At 58.5% G+C, this 20,278-nt stretch overlaps 1 protein-coding gene across 1 annotated transcript; it reads right to left on the bottom strand.

Moving 5' to 3' along the window:
- Positions 1 to 835: 835 nt before the first annotated feature.
- Positions 836 to 19,813, bottom strand: EFHD2 (EF-hand domain family member D2; the record flags this gene model as incomplete). Its single annotated transcript, XM_079719932.1, has 7 exons — positions 19,497 to 19,813; positions 7,417 to 7,564; positions 6,096 to 6,230; positions 4,919 to 5,040; positions 3,745 to 3,808; positions 1,214 to 1,292; positions 836 to 954 (listed from the first exon to the last, which is right to left on the bottom strand). The coding sequence occupies exons 1-7, from the start codon at positions 19,799 to 19,801 to the stop codon at positions 836 to 838; spliced, it is 972 nt and encodes a 323-aa protein (XP_079576058.1). The 5' UTR covers positions 19,802 to 19,813.
- Between the last annotated feature and the right edge of the window lie 465 nt (positions 19,814 to 20,278).

Below are 20,278 nucleotides of genomic sequence, written 5' to 3'. Positions count from 1 at the left end.
CCAGATAAAAAGTCATTCATATTTTTTCTTTTGGAATGTTCACAGAGAGACTGACCTTTTTGGAGAGGGAGGTTGCTGGCTGCTCTGGAAGGTGCAGACAGCATCAGCTTTAGGGGAACTTCATTGTTTTGAGACATTTACCAGTTGAAGTCCTTTATGTAAGACAGCATCAGCAATTGTACTTGGAGAAAACTGAGGTCACCTTAGTCTGTTTCAGATGCTGAAGATGGGATGTTGAGTGCTTTGCTTAGTGTTGGACCATATTCCCAAAGGACGGAAAACTTAGAGCTGGTACTTCCTAGCTGTGTGACCTTGCGCTAGTGACTCAACCTCTCTGTGCTTCCACATCCTCATCTATAGAATGGAGATTAAAAAATGGTACCAGCTTCATAGGGTTATTGTGAGGAGTGCCTGGCATAGGGCAAGCACTATATAAATGTTAGCTGTTATTATTATTGTTGTTGGTCATCTGGTTCTCATGAGAAAGCTTGAATCTGGACTGTCACTGGGCCCTTTTGCCTTTGTGGGCCCCTTCCTCCACCAAAAAATATTAAGAACTTTATGTTTTATGACTGTGTGGGTATAAAGACTAGTATAATCAAGTTTGGATTCTATTCATTTTTTTCCTGCCAATTTTAAGAGAAACGAAAACATTTTTGTGGGCCTTAAAGTTATTGTGGGCTCCAGGCACTGGGCCCACCGTACTGGTGGACGATTTGGCCCTGGCTGTGGCCCCTCCGCATGTCAGGTTCTGTGCAGCTGAATGGCTGAGAGAGACGTTGGGGAATGTCCTTTGGATCATCATGAGTGCCTACTCTGGACCCTGGAGATGCCTTTAGCTGTACCCTGGGGCAGCCAGGGAGAAAACTGTGCTGTCACTGGGAGCAACTGGGCAGAGGTGGGAGCTGCTGCTGGGCGTGCGCACGGCTAGTGCCAGCCCCTCCTGACCTGGCCCTGGTGCAGGGAGCCATCGGCCAGAGGACGCCATCACTCCAGGGGCTCAAAATGCCTAAAGTTATGGTGGTGACACTCGGCTGGCTGACCTGATTTTCTGGCCACCAAGATTGAAGAAGCAGCCCGGGAGGACTTGGGAATAACTGCAGAAGGGCGCCCTGGGGGAGTGGATTGCTGTGAGTGGAGGGCAGGGGCCTTGGTGTTGGGTTAACTTAAAGCTGTGACCCTTGCCTGCCCAGACTGTGAGGCACTGACTTACCAGGTACACAGAAGCCCTCCATTCCTTCATTCTTCCCAGACTCGCTGAGCAGCTCCGCTGCGTAGGCGCTGTGCTGGGGCTGGGGCCACAGAGAGGATAAGACCCTGTTCAGCACCGCTGGACCTCCCTGCCTGGCAGGGTGATAAGTGTTCCTTGGAGTGTTCTGGGCCAAGAGCCGGGAGCCCCAAACAGGAAGAGGTTAGTTCTGGGTGGGATCTTGATAGGGGGCAGGTGGGAAAGGGTGGCTTCTCTGCAGCTTCCATGTCCAAAACGAACATGAGGACTTGAGACTGTGACGATGCCAGACACCCCCATCCTTATCCCGCTGAAGCGCGTGTATTCCAGGGCCTGGAGCAGGGCCTCCCAGGATTTGGGCACCTAATGTCCCCCAGCCATTCAGGGCCAGGCTGTGCTGGAAAAATAACCAGGGGTGACTTGGCAGAGGCTGGGCTCAGGGAAAGGGAATGCCAGGAGAAGCAATGCCAAGGTTGGGAGTCAAGCAGGGAGGCTGTTGGTAAGAGCCTGAGAAACAGGGCAGGTGCCACTGACCGGGGCCCATAATTTTTAGTTGCTGGGACAGGACTTTCGGGGGGCAAGTGTTACATCTTGGGTGGGACCCACTAAGGAGGCAGGTCTGGGGGCTGGCAGCGTTTCTCCTCAAAGTCAGATGAAAGTACTGGGTGTTGAGAGAGGGTTTGGGGGCTGAGTGAGGGGTTCGGGGTTTGGTGATGGGGGCCGGGACTCGGCGGGGGGAAGGCTCACTGAGAGCACGGGACCTGGGCAGGGTTTGAGGCGCCGCCTCCCCTTCGCACTCCTGGTCCCTGAATCACTTCAGGCCTCCTTATTCCTCCTGTGCTCTCTGCCCGGGCTGAGAGTGGGAGGTCTTGTGCGGGCCGAGGCCGGGGGCCCCTCTCAGCTGGATCTGATGATGATGGAGGGCCTGGCGTGGGACCGCTGGCCTGTGTCCCTCACCTTCTGAGGGCTGGAGGCCCACATCCACCGCCGGGCCAGCTGGGCGGGGGCTCTGGGGCTTGAATTTGAGCCCTTCCCTGTCAGTATCCTCTGTCCCTCCGTTCTGAGACCCTCTTGCTAGCATGTCAGGGGCTCTGATGCTCTGCCCTTGGGAAGGCAATTGAAGGGCGACGCTTAACCCAACATGCGGTGTTGATGATGGTGGCATCTCAGGCCACAGGTGGCGTGTGGGAGGGACCTTTCTCAGGAAATACACTTCAAGGACGCAGCCTTCTCCAAGCAGGGCCTGTGAGGAAGCCAGAGGTGGAGGGCAGCTTGGCTGCTGTCATACCACCCATGTCCACCCAGGGGCAGCGATGCCCAGCCTAATCTCAAACTCTTGCACCCCCAACTCAGGTTGCACTCGACAGACAGGGGACACCCTACCGGGAAACCAAAGGGTTGGGAAGACTTTGAGACCCTCTCATTGAACGGATGGGGTGACTGAGACCCAGCAGGAGCCTGATCTGTCCAAAGCTACACAGGGATCACCTGGCTCTTTGCCTTTCATCCAACCACCCATCTGCGGGGGAGGCTTGGGGTGTCTCTGAGTGCGGCAGAGTCTTGGGGGGCTCTAGGGTGCCTCGATCCAGAATCCCTGTGGCCTCGGCGCCACCCCTGGTGCATGTCCTCCTCTGAATGAACTTGCCAGGCAGGGCAGCTGGATGGGTAGGGGCACGAGCTGTGGACCGAGCAGCCTGGAGCTGCCCCGCTTGCCTGGGTGCCTCTGGGAGACTTTCTGGGTCTCTCTGTTCTTATCTGGGAATAACACAGCACCCCCAGCCCCCTCCTGGGCTGGCTGTGCGGATGAAATGAGTTGTTATATATAAAGAGCTTAGACTAGCCCCTGGTGACAGCAGGTGAGCATCAAACTCAACCTCCCATGAGGAAGAGTCCCTCTTCTCCCTGGCTTCTGAAATGACATGGGAGCCACCTGAGCCAGTGCTGTCCCAGCACCCAGGTGACCTCATCCTGTCTGCTCCTTTCCCAGCCCCTCCCCCTCCCACCCCAACAAGAACCACACACACGTAAGAATATAGAATTTTATCTTATTTTAGTTAAAAAAAATAATCGTACCACCGAATGAAGAAGTAGCCTTTTTTTTTTTTCTTTTGTCTTTTTTGGTGAGAAGGGAAGAGAGAAAAAAAAAGCAATAAGCCAAAAGAAAAAGAACTTTTTATATTCATCTGTATAAACATATCCGCTAAGGCAAACGCAATCCAGGGCCAAGGCTGCTGCACTGGGGTCAGTACCTCCTAATTCCTGCAGATTCTAAGGCCAAAAAAATAAAACCTCTGCAAGTCCAACTCTGCAAGTCCAATAGGAGTTTTGTGGACTCTTGGGGCATTTTACTAAAATAAAGAGTTACCGAGTTTAAAAAGCAGTGACGCTGTCACAACACACACTGAAAGTTGCATAACTGTGGCCTCAGTGGCCATGCACTTGTTTGGACTGGAGGACGGGCACAGCTTCACGACACAGTAATGGACACAGACGCACGTACACACAGACACGCACACATGAGCGAGCACATCGGGAGCCGCGTAGGGCCGGGCAGGTGGCACAGGCTTGGCCACGGCCCATCTGGGGATGGGCATGGGGAGGGCTGGGGTCCCCATGCTCCCTCAGGGGGTGGGTGTGACAGGACAGGTCCCGTTGCTGGTGACAAGGCGGTGAACGTCACTTGGGGAAGGATGGCGTGAAAGAGCCAAGCCAGGCCCCCTGCTCCCCACCACCTGGTCCGTGCAAACCACTTAAAGCACTTCTTGGACGCCTCCTGGAGAATGGAGACGTGCTGGTTTCCTTCCCTATGAAGGGGCCAATCCCTCTTCCCCACCCTCCTCTCTCCAGAGACCCTCAGGCTGTTCTGGGCCAGGGAAAGAGGTGTGTGTGGGGGGGACGACGACGACCAGGGACTGGTGTTTCTGCCCCCAGAGCCTTCCCTGCCCACAATCCGTGGCATGGCCGGCAGAGTGTGGGCCCGTGAGGTAGATTGGCACAGCTGCCCCCTCACCCTGCCTGGCTGGGCCCCAGAGAGCTGGGGTCTCCCTGCCAGCATGGGGTGCCAGGGGCCTGGGTCCCTTCCCCAAGATAGAAGCCCCCCCCCCCCTTGATTCCAGCAGAGAGAGGAGGCAGGGCCAGAGGAACAGGTGCTGGTGATGGGGAGCCCGGGTGCCACCAATCAGCGCTATGGGGCCGGCCACGATTCTTGCCACCTGTCGCTCCCCCGATCAAGGGGGGGCGCTCGAGGGCCCCAGGGGCAGTGCAGCCTGTGGGTTAAGGGCGGGGTCTCTGCGGGGGTACAGGAGGAGGTGGAAAGGGAGAGGCACAGGGAGAGGAGTGTGTGTGCAGGCAGCCCACCGGCAGGGAGAGCCCTAGAGCCGGAAGCAGGAGCGGCTGCAGCAGGCAGTGGGCGGCCAGGAGGCGAGAGGTGCAGGACTGGCCAGGGAGGGCTGGGCCAGGCCGGGAGGCGGCTGGTGTCAGGGCCTCAGGGACAGCGGAAGGGAGCGGGCCGCTCTGGGAGACCCCTCAGCCGGCTTGTTCACAGACACGTGTAGCTTTTTAGCATGGTCCCTTCAGACAGAGCCGAGGATCAGGCTTGGCCTGCGGTCTGCCGGCCCTCACCACCCTCGCCCGCGGGACTGGGCGCCGGGGCCGGGGCCAGGGCCAGGCGGTGGGTCGCAGCCTCGCTACTTGAAGGTGGACTGCAGCTCCTTGAAGGCCGCCTTCCGCTGCTTCATCTCCTCCGCCTGCTTCTTCCTCTCCTCCTGCTCTGCCTTGATCTCCTCCTCGAAGCGGCTGGACACGTTCATGGCCTGGACCGGGGGTGGGGTTGGGGGGGAAGTGGCTCAGGGCCCAGAGGGGGCTCTCTCCGGGGTCTCTTCTGGTCCCGCTGTCCCCCTCCCCTGTGCACACACAGCTCTGCCTCCCACTAGCCTGGTCCTGGGCCAGGCACTTCAGTCACCTCTCTGAGCCTCAGTTCTTCCACTTAGAGCCTGGCGCTCAGTAACTCTGACCTCATGGATATGTTGGGAGGATTGAAAGAGAGTGAAAGAGAGAAGACGTATTCAGTAGCTGCTGCAGAGCACGGGTCCTGGAAATGTGAGCTTCCGAAGCTGCTATTCTTATCCTGTCCCCTGTCCTGGGAAGCCCAGACGCACACCTGGTCTCCCTGATGAACCCGGAAACATCCCCATCAACCCTAGAAGCCCAGAGGGAGGTGGGAGGAGGCCTTCAGAAGGAATGTTCTTAGCTAACACGGGGAGGGGGAGAGGCAAGAACAGGCAGGGGCCCCGGGGCCCGGGGAGGGCAGGATCCAGGAACCATACTTGTCCCCTGCATCTGAGCGTGTGCTGAAAGGGGAGGGTACTGTGCACGGCGGCGGCCTCTGGGGCCCATCATAGTCCCTCCCGGCTGGGGCTGGCGGGGCTAGTGTCTCCGAGAGGCCCCGGGAGCCAGTGCTGTGTTTCTGGGCCTGCTTCCTGTCTCCCGGGCCCACTCTTTAAGGCCCAGTCCTTTGCGGGTAGTGGCTCCGGGTACAGGGCTGGGGCAGCTCAAAGGGTTCCCTGTCACCTCTTCAAGAGTGCACACCCCTCCCTCCCCCACCTCTGGGGCAGGGAGAGAAAGAGAAGCTGGAAAGGATCACAGGCTGGACGGGAGGGGACAGACGCCAGGAGCGCCGTGGGCCCTGACCGACCCCGGAGGGGTGTCAACTCCCCACCTCCTGTCTGCGGTCTCAGCAGGGACAGGAGGGGGACGTGCTGACCCCTGAGCTAACTCCGGGTCCCGGAGTACCCCGGCCACACCTGTCCTCAAGTGGGGCTCAGGGCAACCGCAGCCTGGGCTCCACACCTCCTCCCATATGCCTTACCTTAGCCTCGAAGAAGCTCTTGGCCCCCTTGACGCCCTCGGTGGACACATCGATCTCGGAGAGGCGGGCCAGCACGTGCAGCCCGCTGTCCTCCTGCAGCTCCCCAGCCGCTGCCTTGCGGAAAATCAGGAGGAACTGCAGCAGGGAGAACAGAACACTGATGCTGTCAGGGAGAGAGGGAAAGGGGCCAGGGCCTGCCCACACCCGGGGCCAGCTGCAGGCCTCCCCGGAAAGGAGGTTCTCACAGGCCTGGGAGCTGGAGGTCCGGGCTCTCCGTCCTCCACGCTCTGTGTCCTGCACAGGCTGCCGCGTCCCTCCCTCTCTGGGCCTTGGTTTGCCCATCTGTACGATGGGAGGCTAGGTGACCTGTCTCCTGCCCCCCCCAGGACTGGGGCTACTGCAGCCTGCTCTGCCCATCTGCCCATGCTCAGCTCCTGTTAAAAGCCTCAACCTACCTCTTACCTTTGTTTCCACTGTTCCCCAAACCAATCCGCTCTAACTTCCATTTACTGACCCATTTTACAGAGTGAGGAAGGCTCAGAGGCAAGAAAAAACCTGCCCCAATCTCAGCACCAGAAAGCGATGGAGGGAGGATTTGAACCCAGGTCCGGACTCCAAACCATCGTCGTGTGCTGCTCGCACCTTCCTCCCTGGACTTGGCTCCCCCGGGCGCCCCCCTCCCCCTTCTCTCGCCCTGCCTCTTCTGTGCTTCCTGCCAGTTCTCCAAGGCCCAGCCTGAGCCTTGACTCTCCAGAGGCCACCTCTGGCGTCTAACCCTACGCTGCCCGGGGACCAGTGCCCTTGCTCTCTGGCCTTGAGCCTCTGCTTCCTCCTCCAGCAAACAGGCTCGTTCGTGGCTCCTGTCTCAGAGTGAGGCCCGAGTGAGATTCGGAGTGTGAAGTCACCCAGCTCAGCGCCCGCCCGGCTCCTCTCGGACCCGCGGTGCATGTCCCTCCTCCATCCGTCCCCTCTTCTCCTGAATCACAGCATCCTGTTATTTCACTCTCCGAGCATCTCCCCCTCTACACGCCAGGACCCCCAGAGCACAGGGCCTTTCTCCGTACTCCCACAGCCCACACAGGGTCAGGTATACAGAAGTCACTCCATAAGTGCTCACTGCATGAAGGAATGGATGTGCCTCCTTCTCACTTAGGCATCTCAGAATCTCCCCAGGTAGCTGCTCTAGGATCCGCTGAAACCTCACCCAGCCAACCATCAGCCACTCGACAGTGGCTGTTCACGGACAAAGTCGCTCAGTGACAAAGAGGGGTTAGTTTCTCCCCACCCCCCAGTGTTGCCCCCCACGGGGAGTGGGGCTCACCTCTCGGAAGCTGAGCTTGCTGTCAAAGTCCTCATCCACCTCCTTGATCATGTTTTTCAGGCCCAGGTGGGTCTGGGGGGCTCCAAGTTTCTCCATCATGAGCTTTAGCTCCATCAGGTCGATGAAGCCATCCCGGCCGGCATCGTACCTGTGAGCGCAAAGAGAGAGGCCTAAGGACATCCTGCCACCTCATACCTGACCAGAGTGGTCATAAGCCAGAGTACAAGGAGCCCGGGGGCTCAAAAGGTGCCTCCCACCAACACGTCATCTTATCACAGCTGGAGAGGACCTCGGCCCAGGTGGACTCCCGATTCGAGGCCCAGCTACTGCTTGGTTACCTCTGATGATGGAGAGCTCACCACGTGACCTGGCAGCCTCCTACATGTTGAACAGTACTAACTTTTGGCCAAATTTACCTGCTACACAAGGAAGCGGAAACCACAGCCCCTCTCTACTGAATGAGATGTGAACAAGCAGGGCGGGAGAATTTACAATATCATGGGGGTGAGGATTGCGACGGTAGGCCCTGACGTTAGAACTCACTGAGCATCTCCAGGTACCTCCACAGGCACTCGAGGGACATCTTGGCTCCATCTCTCCCCCTCTCCCTGTGCCCACCCAGGAGGGAAGCAGAAGGTACCACATGTCTCAGGGTAGGGCCAGAGGTCACAGGAGGGAGGGGCCACTTCTGGTTTTCTGGAAGGTGGCCTGGGGTGTGTTCTGGAAACAAGTTGTGCAGGGTGCCTGCAGCGAGCGGCAGGGATCCAGCTGGGTGGCTGGAAAGACCTGGAACAGTGATTACGTGATGACCGTGCCTCTGCCCTGCACATTTCAGTTCTCTTTTTCCTACCGCCAACAGCCTGGCAGAGAGAAGGACAGGGTGAGGGGCAGGGTCTAAACGTCTCGCTCGGCTGGCTTCCTTGTGGTACGAGCTTGGGTCAGAGCTGGGCTCCAGGCCCGTCCCCTAGCTGTGGAGGTGCTGCTCGTGCCGGGAGCACACAGCATGGCAGATGTGGGTGCTGTTCCCACGGCCCAGCCAGGCCTCTTATCAGGCGAACCAAGCAACCGCCCTGACTGTCTCCTGGTGGGCTGGGGAGAGTCATCTCAGCACTGGCCAAATGGGCCTTCTGAGCCTAAAGAAACTTGTGCAGTCCCCGAGGCCTCAAGATGGCTGGGTGGCAGCGCTGGTGACAGCAATATGACACACAGGGGCTGAGTTCCAGAAACTTCCTGGAGACTTGGAGTTCCTACACAAACACACATCTCATTCCTGTGGCCTCTGCAGGGCTTCCCAATTCCCTTCCCCCATCTCTAATTACACATAAGCTTCACATGACTATGGACATCTGACAGCAACCACTTTTTGAAATCTATCTTTGTGCTGGGAAATTTCCATACTTTATTTTACTTCATCTTCATAATAACCTTCTCTTATAATGGAAGCTCAGAGAGGTTAAGTGGCCTGCCCAAGGTCACACAGCAGTGAAGGAAGGGGCTGGGCTTCTACCTCACGTCAGTAGGGCGCATAAACCTGCACATTTGCTGGGCCCCCCCGCCGCCATGTCCTGGGGTTGCCAGCAGGACAGAGACGTCTGCCTGGAGCGCTGAGCAGAGCATTTGTGTGAGGGGTAAAAATAGGTCACGAGCAAGTGAGTCAGTGGTTGGAAGTGATGCAGCACAGGGAAGATAGGTCTCTGGGAACCCTGCAGGGAACACAGGGTCCTGAGGCCTTTTCCCCCACTACGGGGTGAAAGGGTCCGGGGTGGGAGCAGTGGCCACAGCTGAGGCGGAAGCAGATGCGAGAGGATGTGGTGGAGGGTTGTAGGACTCGGGAGGGTCAGGGAGGCCAACGATCCCGTGGTCCAGGCTCCGCTTAGAGCTGGAGGGGCCTGGTGCGGGGCACAGTGGAGCCCCCCCCCCTTCCATCTTTGGAGCTTGTTTGCCAGTGGTAAGGGGCTGGGTGGCTGCTGCATGAGCCTTAGTGACCGGTACTGGAGCAGCCCTGGAGCGTGGCCAGGTGAGGGAGTCAGTCTTTCCCGGGGCAAGTCACATGGATGCCCCTCTTCAGCGTCCCTGAGGAAGACAAAGCCCCCGCCTCTTTCTGAACTCAGGCTCCCATGATGACATGTCAGGGCTGGAGCAGACTGCCTGGGGTCCAGGAGACTGTGCCATCGAGCCTCCAGCCAAGGCTGAGAACCCCTGGTATGATGGTGACTCTTCCGTAAGGTCACTGCGAGGACTGGGTACGTTCACACGTGACAAGCACTTCGCACAGTGCTGGCTCCAGAAACTGCAGCTACCAGCACTATCACGAGACTTCGTTACTTTTATGAAGCTCCTACTATGTGCCAGGCATTTTCTCTGCGCTCAGCAATCCTGGGGGGTCAGAGTTATGTCCCCATGTGACTGATTAGGGGACAGGGGCTGGAGAGGCTTGGGCACTGGCCAAGGGTTCAGACGCCCATCCCTGTGATTCCCACACTCTACTGTCTCTACCGCCCCACCTGCCTCTCCTGAGCCTCAGCTTTATTTACTGCTCAAGGGTTACTCCTGCAGCCAGGGGTGGCTCAGTTTCAGAGGAAGTGCAGATAAAGTGTCCAAACTTGGACAGAAACTTGGGCTCTGGATCTCGGTCTCTGGCAGCTCCCAGGCCTGGCTGGGCTGCAGCTCAAACCGCGGCGTGAACCGCTGCCTGTGTCAATCAAGCATCAATCAATTACTGGTTCCGGGCTCCTGCCCCCAGGGGGACAATGCAGGGGCTGGCCACACTGGAGGGAGTTGTTCCCACAAGACCCCCGGGGGAGTGGACATCTACCATGTGCCCTGGGCTGTGACGTGGGTGGGCTCTGGGTCATTGGATCAGCCAGGTTCCTGGGTAAACCCTGGAGGTTTGTGCTCACAGCAGCTCTGCTGAGACTAACCTGAGTCCAAACCCCAGCTCTGCCACCTGCTGGCTAGGGGACTCTGCTCAAGTCACATGACCCTATGAACCATTCACATCATGGAGATGAGACCCATCCCAGGCTTGCGGCAAGAATTAAGAGATGATCCACGTAGGTTCTTAGCACAGAGGCTGGCCCACAATAAGTACTTAATCATTACACGCTAACTACAGTACTACTACTACGAAATTACTATTATCGGTAACATCTACCTCTAGGATTTGAGATAAAGGAGATTGTGGATGTAAAATGCCTAGTACATAGTACGTGCTTAAAACCTGCAATTTCTTTAGAATAGTGGCTATTGAGAACTTTTTATGTGCCAGACACTAGTTAAGTACTTTGCACATATAATATAAAAATGGTGTTGATAATGAGAATAATAATGGTAAAAAATACAATTTCTCCCTCAGGCACCAGTCCTGATGGTGCATGGCGGGGAGGAAGTGCTTGTTGTAGACTGGCCTGGAGGCAGCGGGTGGACACGATGGCCCAGAGGTCCCTCCAGCATCTTCTCCTTCTGAAGGTCCCACTACTTCCCTCCCCCGCCCCCGTTAGGCCTGATTCGAGGACCCCGCCACTTGGGGAGGTGAGGAGACAGCAGGACAGAATCTTCTGTTCTCTCGCTGGGCAGAGAGAGAGAGAAGCCTCGGTCCTGGATGACTCTCTTGCTCCTCCTCTGACAGGGAGGGAAGTGACAACGGGGGAGACTTTCACTGTGCCACCAGCAGGAGGACCACTGGCAACCCAGGAGAGAATGGTGTTCTAAGATGCTTGGAAACAGCCATATATCCCTGAGTGGGGAGAGCCTCTATTCCCTCAGCCCTCTCCCTGAGCTGGAGCTGAGGTTGCAGGTAGCTCAGGGGATCCAGGAAAAGAGTCCGTACCCAAGATCCGCCTGGATGCCTGGTCTACCCAGTTCATGTCATGTAGGGAACCTGGGGCCCAGAGTGGATAGCAAGCAGCCCAGGGTCACACAGCTGGAGAAAAGCAAGATTCCCAAAGTTGTAAGCTTTCCTCCCTGGCTGCCTGCTTTCTTCTTGGGAAGGAGGTCCCATAGAGGGTCCCAGATTCTCAAGCCTGCAGGGCTGGGGGAGACTGGGCTGAGAGGAGAGGCTTGGGGCCTGCCTGGGAGGGCCAGTTCCATCTGGCAGGACTGACCACAAAGCTCCTGGGCTGGGAGCTCAGCACTCGTCTCCAGCACTGGAGGGAGGCGGCTGCACCTGGTGCTGTGCCCACATTCCTACCCACCTCGCCCTGAGCCTCCCCCTGAATAGTTCTCCACGGGGAGGGCTCAGCAGCTGCCGCCCCGGACGCTGGTGACGAAATCCCCTCCCATCTGCCCTTGCACGTGGAGCAGCGGCCACCACCCAGGCAGACTTTGCTCCTTTGGGCTGCAGGTCCCATCCGGCTGATGGCTCCTCCTCCCCCGGTTCTGATAACCCGGAGATAAGGGGGTGAGAGCAGCGGCCAGCTCCTACAGCGTGCAGGGCTTGCCCTCATTTCATAACAATATTATCATTAGTGGCTGCTCTTGGCTGGGCACTTACTATGTGCCAGGCACTGTGCCAAGTGTTTTGTATCAGATCCTCACAGGAACTCCATGAAGCAGGCATGAATATCCCCATACTACAGACGAGGAGACTGAGGCTCAGGGAGAAAGTGACTTGGCCAAGACCATAGCTGACAAGGGCACACCTGGGATCAGAACCCTGACCTGATGAAAAAAATGTGCTTTTAACTACTATGCTATGTCTTGATGCCTACAGACCCTGCACCAAAGAAACTCAGGTTGGGAAGGATCCTGGAGGCCACCTCATTTAGCCATTCATGAAGGTCAGGTACACAGTGCAGTTTTCCTGCTTGGTATCTTGAATACCTCTAAGGATGGGAAGCTCACTGCTTACCTAAAGCAGCACATTTTGGCTTTGGAACTATTAGAAAGTTTCTCCTCATGCACGACCCTCCCCACCCGCCAGCTGTGCTGTACAGTCTGAGAGCAGAATGAGGAGGAGTCATCACACCTGCTGCACAAGGGGAGGGTGGGAACAGTTGACTTGGGAGCATAGGGGACCCCAATTCTCTCCCTTCTAGTTCCCATCCCAGGCCTTTGCTGATGGCCCCTCTGCCCATGGGGGTCCCACGGAGGACAGACAGCTGGAGAGAGTGGTGTTTACGGACCCCTGAGCCCCCAGGCCCACCTGGCTTTGTTCTCAGCATTCACAGACCTGGTCTTCCTCCATCCTATCTGGGGAGGCCCCAGAGGCTCCTAGGCCTCTACTCTTTGCTCTGCAAAATGGGAAGGCAGGTCGCTTGGGGCAGGAAAGTTCTGGACAACAGGGAAATTCTGGCCTTGCTAGCTGTTACAGGCAGGTTGGCTTGGTCCGCCTCCCCGTGCAGGTGGACGCCCACAGGCTCGGTGGTGAGGGCCGGCAGTGCCCATCCGTTCCTGCACTCTCCCACCCCCAGACGGCCTGACTCATGAGGGGAAAGCCCAGCCTCTCACCACTTCCTCCAGTCCTATCTGCGGAGTCTGACACTTGATCTGTTGCCCTGTGTCAGCCAAGGAGAGGGTGTGTGAGCGCATACGGGTGAGTGTGTGGCTGGGGGGTGCTCACGCCTCCTCCACGGCTTTCCAATAAGTCCAAGGGTCAAGTGGGGGCCCCCTAGGCTGATGGCAATTGCTGGGCACTGTCAGGACTTGGGGACGTCCTAACCTCAAGTTCAAGCACCTCATGCTGAGCCCACCCTGGGAAGGCAGCTCACTCCACAGGTAGTTTCAGCAGTGGGGCTCCCCTCCCCGGCTCTCCCCTGTGCCGCCTCCTTCCCTGCCTGCACTTAATAATAATAATAATTATAAAAGTGACTGCAAAGAACATTTACTGAATGTCTAATGTAACCCAGTGTTTACTATTTAACTTAATCTTCCCTCTTGTTTTCCCCTCACTGCCCAGACTAAGTAACGTGGCTGGGAGACAGCTGTGGTGGCCCAGTGCTTCTTAAACCTTAATGCGCACACCCGGTGAGCCTTGTTAAAATGAAGATTCTGATCCAGTAGGCCTGGGGTGGAGCCTGAGCATCTGAGCTTTCTAACAAGCTCCCGGGTGACGCTGATGCTGCTCTCTTCGGGTCCCATGGGAGCAAGGGACTTGGGAGTCAGAAGGACCCTAGTTCAAATCCTGTCTCCCCTCCTCGAGTCATGGAACCCTCTCTGAGACCCAGTCTTCTTATCTACGAAAGGGGTGATGATCATCTTCCAGGATGCCGAGACAGGATTAAACAAGAGGCAAAGTGCCTGGAATGGAGACGCCACAGCGGCCCTCTGTCTCCGCACAGCTCAGGGGTCCCTGGGCCCGGCTCCGTCCGGCTGCACCTTTCTGGTCCGGTACCCTCGCTTCTCTAGAGACCTTGAAAAGCAGAAGTCTGCCGAGGAGCAGGCGGCTGGGCAGTCAGAGGGAACTCGGCTGCTGGAGGGTGTGGGGACTGCCCCTGCTGAGGCCACAGGGCGACTCTGCCCCTGGCTGGGCTGGCCCTGCAGAAGGGGCCCCAGGCAGCAGGGCTGGGTCTCCTACAGCTGAAGCCAGGCCCTGAACCCAGAGGCACAGAGGAGAGAAGGCAGGAAGGTGCAAACCAAAAGGGAACCAAAAGTCCCTGGGGGGACGGGAAGGAGAGGTGACTCAGAATCAGAAGGGAAGTGGGAGAGCAGAGGACAGGCCTGAGGCCAGGAAACCCTCCCTCCCCAGGGGTGGGGCTTCTCCCCAGAAAGGCAGGCTCCTGGCTGCTGCAGGGGGAAGGACCCAACCTCTGAACCCCCAGAGGACTCCCCCCCACCCCCGCCGAGGCTCTGGGACTCCTCCTCTCCCCTAAACGCAGCCCTCACTTGGCCTCGGGAGCTCCCAGTAGGCAGACCTGGTTCTAATCCTGGCCCTGCCACTTATTATAACCTTGAGCCTTGCTTTCCTCATCTGGCAAATGGGGATAATGACAGCACCCACCTCCCTGGGCTGGTGTGAAGATGAAGTTCAGTTCCTGAAATCATATACCAGGCTCAACTGGGCCTGGCGGCTCCCTTTAACAAGGAGGACGTGGCGGCAGGGGGCTGGCTGTGGAGGGCCGGCGTCACGGCATCCCTCGGGAGAACTTCCAGTCCTCGTCATAGAAATAAAGAAATGGGACCTGCCGTTTCCAGCCCAGTGGGCCCATCCTCTCTATCCCCCCAAAGACCCCTCTATGCCACTGCTCTCCATGAGACTTTAAGCTTCTTGAGGGCAGGAACTCTATTTTTCCCTTAATTCTCTGGACCTCGCACACAGAAACTTAATAAAATATGATCAGAGGAATGGAGTTTAAGCTTTTCAAAATCGTCTATGTTTTTAATAGCCCACAGACCAGACACAATGGTGGGCTCTTTACAAAGGCTCAGGACTTTTTTTTTTTTTTGTGGCCGCACCGTCAGGCTTGTTAGGGGATTGAACGTGGGCCCTCGGCAGTGAAAGGGCGGTGTCCTAACCACTGGACCTCCAGGGAATTCCCCAGGACTTTTTAAAACTTAATCCTCAGGACTTTACCAGGCAGGTTCTTTAGCCCCAGGGGAAACAGGCTCTGAGAAGCAGAGCTCCCCGTCCAGAGTCACCCAGCTGGGCGGTGGCAGACGGGCGCTGGAGTCCTAGATTTGTGTCATGCCAGGGCTGCTGTGTGCGCTGCCCTTTTTCCTGCCACCTGCCTTCCACGTAATTAAGTGATAGTGAATTCGGTTTCCCATTTTTGCTATTTATCAAAGCCATATGTAGCCGTCAATGAAAGTGTCGGTTCAGCAGAGGAGGGAAAGAAGGTGCTCATGCTGGGTCCCCGTCACTCCGGCCCAGAGCAAGAGGGTTCTTGCCAGCCTGGCAGGCCGGGCAGCTCCATGGGGGGTAAGTGGAGTCAGCCAGTGGCTTCTGTGGAGCAATCTCCGTGCTAGGCACCACCACCAGGGCTGGGGATGGTGGTGACAGGAACTTGGAAAGTACGTATTTTGTGCCAGGCACTTCATAACCTGGGTGGGTTCTATTATTCTCCCTGTTCCAGGGTGCGGAACCGGGGCTCAGAAGGGTTTACGTGCCTTGCCCCAGGGCCCAAGGCTGGGATTCCAACCCAGGGCGGCTGACTCCAAAGGCCCTGCCCTTAACCACTGCACCAGACAGTCCTCCAGGAAGGACGAGGGGGTGGTGCTGCTGTGAGCTGCAAGAGCCTGAGGCGACACCAGGGAGGCGTAGCAGGTGGAGAGGAGGGTTGGGCAAGGTGGGAAGAAGAGAGGGAAGCCCCCCTCTTCTCTGACGCAAGGGGTCATGAGATGAAGTGGCTGGGGACGAGGCTGGGCAGGGCAGGGAACTAGGACATCTTCCTCGGATTCCACGGCAGGTTCAGAATTACATGGCTGCCTTCCTCTCTGGCAGGTCTCGGTTTACACCGCCCCGCAGAGCCCCACGCAGGCTGTTGCCAGGCCAGAGGTGGCTGCCCTGAGGCCCTCTGGGTCCACACCACTGCCCCTTGCCTGGAGGGTTCCAGAGCAGCCCTGGACGGATGGGCAGACAGAGGAGGGGAGAGGGTCGGATTAGAGGTGATGGGTGCAGCCTGAGGCTGCAAGAGGAGGAAGGACTGAGAGTCCAGGTGCCTGGCACCGTGCCAGAGCTCTGCGTGTATCACCTCCCCCCGCCTCACCTCCAGAAGCAGGGACAACTTTTCCCATTGTGTAGACAAGGATGCTCTGGTTCAGCCACCGAAAACCTCCCCGTGAATGTCACTACACCTTCCTGGGCCTCAGTTTCCTCTTCTGTAAAATGGGGGAGAAGCGTTGGTGACAACCCCGGAGGTCTCTCCCAGATGGAAACTAACAGCAGCGTGAGGTCAGCGATGATGGAGAGCCCGTCTATCTTCCCTCGGCCCTCTCTCTTCTCTCTCCATCTCCATCCCTAGGAAGTATCTGCTGATGATCACTGAATGGATGAACTGGAAGACCCTGGAAGGCAGTTCTGCCATCCGGGAGGGTTCAGGACGACTCAGAAATAAGGAAGTCGTTGGTGAATCACCTTTGGGAATCATCAGATACATCATGCTCCTTTTACAGATGGGAAGACTGAGGCCCAGAGAGGGCAGGCAGACTAGGTAATTGAGTGGCAGAGCCAGGACAAAGCCCCACTTCCTAGCTCCTGGCCTCCAAGACAAGTCCAGCTCCCAGCTCCCTCTGCCCTCTCCCAGCTCCTGCACTCTGCTCTGGGGGATGGCTTCCCAGGGGGGCCAGGCTCCCCTCCCCTCTGCCATGGGAGCTGCAGATCAGGGTGGAAGTGTCCCAGCAGAGCCCTGGCTGTGATCCTTGGGCCCTGCTTGGACCCAGGAGGCTGCAGCACCTCTTGGACAGCAGAAGCAGAACGCGAGTTTTGTCTTCCATGAGAGCCTGTCTGTTGGCTGTTCGCAGCCGGGACTCGGCTGGGCTGCGCTCGGCTGGCACAGTGAAGCCTTGTTTCCTTGAGTACAAAATCTGCAGCCTTCCATCCACGCCAGGGCCCCCCGCGGGTGGCACTTCCTTCCCTAGAAGCTCCCTGACCCCTTCCTGCCCCCCTCATCCCTGCCAATACCTCACTGAGCAGTAGTGGTGCCAAGAGGGGGCTTCCAGGGGTTCAGCTCCCCTCAATTTTCAACAAAGTACCCCTCGTCAAACTGACAGCCAAAACAGCCTCTGTAAAAAGTGAGCTTGCTCTGCAAATGCAGCTTCACGACCATTCCCCTAGTCACGCGCCCCTTCCAACCAAGCTGCAGCCTTCCAAGTCCCTGCTCATTCGGTGTGTCTGGGTTCTCCAAACAGCTCCTTCTTTTTTTTGGCGGGCATAGAGGGGATGAAGCCTAAGAGAAGGAGGACTCTGGTGGTGGGTCTATGTGGTAGAAAATCAGCCATGCACACGGAAGCGGGTGTTGGTGGGGTGTGTTTCCCCACGTGGAGGCAGACGTCTGTGACGGGAAGCCCAGGAGGGAGTCACAGACCTGGGTTTAGATTATGACTCCTTCATTTTTGAGCTGTGTATTCTTGGCAAGTTACCTACCTGCTCTGTGCCCAGACTGCCCAACTGCGCCATGGTGGTGACGACAGTTCTATGTCATGGGGCTGCTGGGAGGAATGGAGGAGCTCCTTAGTCCTGCGGCACTGAGAATGCAGGGATTGTGGCCGCATTTGAATAATCTCCCTCGTACTTCACGCGGGGGGCTGGGGGGCGCAGAGTCTATAAGGAAGTTCTGACTGCCCTCTATTGAGGCTGCGATCCTGGAACTCCTGCTCTCCTGATAGGGCCAGTCTTTTATCAGGAAGAAACTTGAGAAGAACTCCCAGACAAGACCCTGGAGCCAAAGAAGCAGGCTCCTCAAGGCCCAGGGGTCTCCATGCAGAGGCCTGGAGTGGGATTAAGGACCCAGTTCCACCCCAGGCTGACCCTCGGAAAAACATGGGGCTCCCAGCCATCCAGGTCTGAGAACCAAAAACCTCTTCTGCTTTGGGGCCAAATGCAGAAGCAGGGCCACAGCAAGCAGTGAGCAGTGGGAAAGAGCCTTTCTCAAGCTGGGGGGTTGCAAAACCCTCCCTCCGCCCGCCCCGGGCTTCCTGCTTGCGGCCCGGGCACACTGCCCCAGCCAAGGTGGGGTCAGCACCCCTTCCTCTCAACCTTGGGCTGCCAGACCTCCTGACTCCCTCACCTGAGACTTGGCCTCAGGACGGTTCTACCTTTTGGATCCACTTCCAGATCTACTCCAGATCACACCCCTGGGCTGTTTTCCCCTCCAGGGGCCAGGGGCAGGGGGGATGGGCAACAGGAGGTGGGCAGAGAAGAATACCAAAGGGAGGGGGGCTGAGTACCTTCACCCCCGCCCCAGGCCCCCCTCACTGCTCGGGATGGGGCAGCGTGGCTGACCATCTCAATCCCAACTGGGTGAACGCAGTGATGGACCAGAAGGGGACCTGGAAGCCTTTCTCTCTAGTCATTTCACAGAGATTTAAAGTTTTTTTTGTTGGGGGAGGGGGAAGCCCAGAGGCCTGGAAGGACCTGTCCAACCTGCTGAGGGCATGGGGTATGGAATTTAAGGATGGAGTAAAGGTAGAGGTGAGAGCTACCAGCCAAGTCAGATAGGAAGGTGTGGCGTGTCAGGGACCCTGTGTGGGGAGGGAAAGGGGGCACGCGGTGGGGGAAGGGAGGCAAGGAGAGATGGGGCCTTTCTGACAGAAAGCAGGGGGCAGTGACTGCAGAGCTGCTGGGTGTAGCGGGGTGGCGAGGGCAAGAGGAGGGAGGGCGGTCTGCGGAGGGAGGCGGGGACTCGGCCCTGCAGGGACGTGGCTCGGGGCGGGGGGCGGCGGGGGGAGGTGTACATACCTGCCGAGTCGGGGGCGGGGAGGAAGGGGTCCCTCCCTGGGGAGATCACCTGAGGGTCAAGGGTTGGGGTCCTGGCTAACGGAGTGGATGAGGGTAGAGGTGGGAGGGGCCGAAGGGTCTTTGACACAGTTTGCTGGCAGATGCTGAATAAGTGGAGGGGATGCGGGGGAGGGGTCTCGGCCCAGAACCCACGTTGAGAGGGATCTGAGATAAGCAGAGTAAATGAAAGGACCCCAGTAAAAGGAATGGTCACCTTTGTTGAGGCGCTGGAGGGTGCGGTGGGTGTTTTAGACCCGTGTTTGGGGGGGCGGTTGGGAATTCAAGTAGCTGAGGAGGGGGAAAGGGGGCCACGGGGTCCTCAACCTCGGTGTGCGCGCTTGTGGAGAAGCATCACTAACAAGGCCAGAGAAGCGGGCCCTCCAGACCCCTGTGCTTATCTAGAAGGAGCCGCGGGGTCCCCCGCTCCGCGTGCGCGCGTGCGGTGTATCGGGGGCAGCGTCACCGTGAGGAGGGGTCGCGCGCCAGGGGCCGCGGGGTTCCCCAGACCCACATGCGTGGTAGGGAGGAGGTCCCGAAGCCTCGTGATTATCTGGAAGGGGCCCGGGGTCCCCGCCCCCGGTGTGTCAGGGATCGGGGAGCTCGGCTGGCCGCACGGGTCCCGGGACGGCGCGGGGTCCAGGGTTCGGGGGCTCGGGAGCCGAGGCCGGCTCTCGGGGTGGGTGGGGAACCGTGTCGGGCGGGCACTCACTGCTTGAACATCTTCTCCATGTCCTTGATCTGCTTCCTGGAGAACTCCTTGAACTCGGTGTAGGGGTTGAAGACGCGGCGGCTGGGCGACTGGGGCTCGCCGATGCCCTGGTTGAGGTCGGCGCGCCGCAGCAGCTTGGCGCTCAGCTCTTCGTCCGCGCTGCCCAGCGCCTCGGCCGCCTCGTCGGGCGCCCCCGCCGCCGCCGCCGCCCCGTTCAGCCCGGGCTGCTCCGGGGCCTCGACGCCGCCCTCGCCCTCCATCTGCAGCCGCCGGCTCAGCTTGCTGGCCAGCTCGTCCGTGGCCATGGTGGCCCGCGCGGCGCTCGCCCCCGGACCCTCCTAGTCGCGCGCCCGTGCCGCGTCTGGCCGCGCTCTTCCTCTTCCTGACACTCCCCAGCGCCAGGCACCGCCCCCGAAGGTGGGACTTACGCCCCTCGCTAGGCCCGCCCCCTCCCGCCCCGGCTCCCGGCCTTGCGCAGACCGCCCCGCGAGGGCACGGGCTCCGGCTCGGGCTCCGGCTCGGGCTCCGGCTCGGGCTCCGGCTCGAGCTCCGCGACTAGAGTGTGCCGGGGGCTCCGGACCCGCCACCATCCTCCCCCGTAAGGTTGGGGGGCTCCCGTAGGCCCCATCCCCCCTCTCCTCCTCACTGTGCCGGCTGAACGGGAGAGGTCGGGCTGGGGGCCGGGGACCGAGGCGGGAAGGACGAGGGGGTCTTTCCCTGCAGTTTGGGTGTGGGTCTGGGGCGCAGGGGGGCGCCGCCCCCAATCCCTTCTCTGGAATCCC

Source organism: Hyperoodon ampullatus, assembly GCF_949752795.1.
Source record: "Hyperoodon ampullatus genome assembly, chromosome: 2".
NCBI lineage: Eukaryota > Metazoa > Chordata > Mammalia > Artiodactyla > Ziphiidae > Hyperoodon > Hyperoodon ampullatus.
Note: the sequence above shows the minus strand (reverse complement) of the source record. Positions and strands in the feature narration are given on the sequence as shown.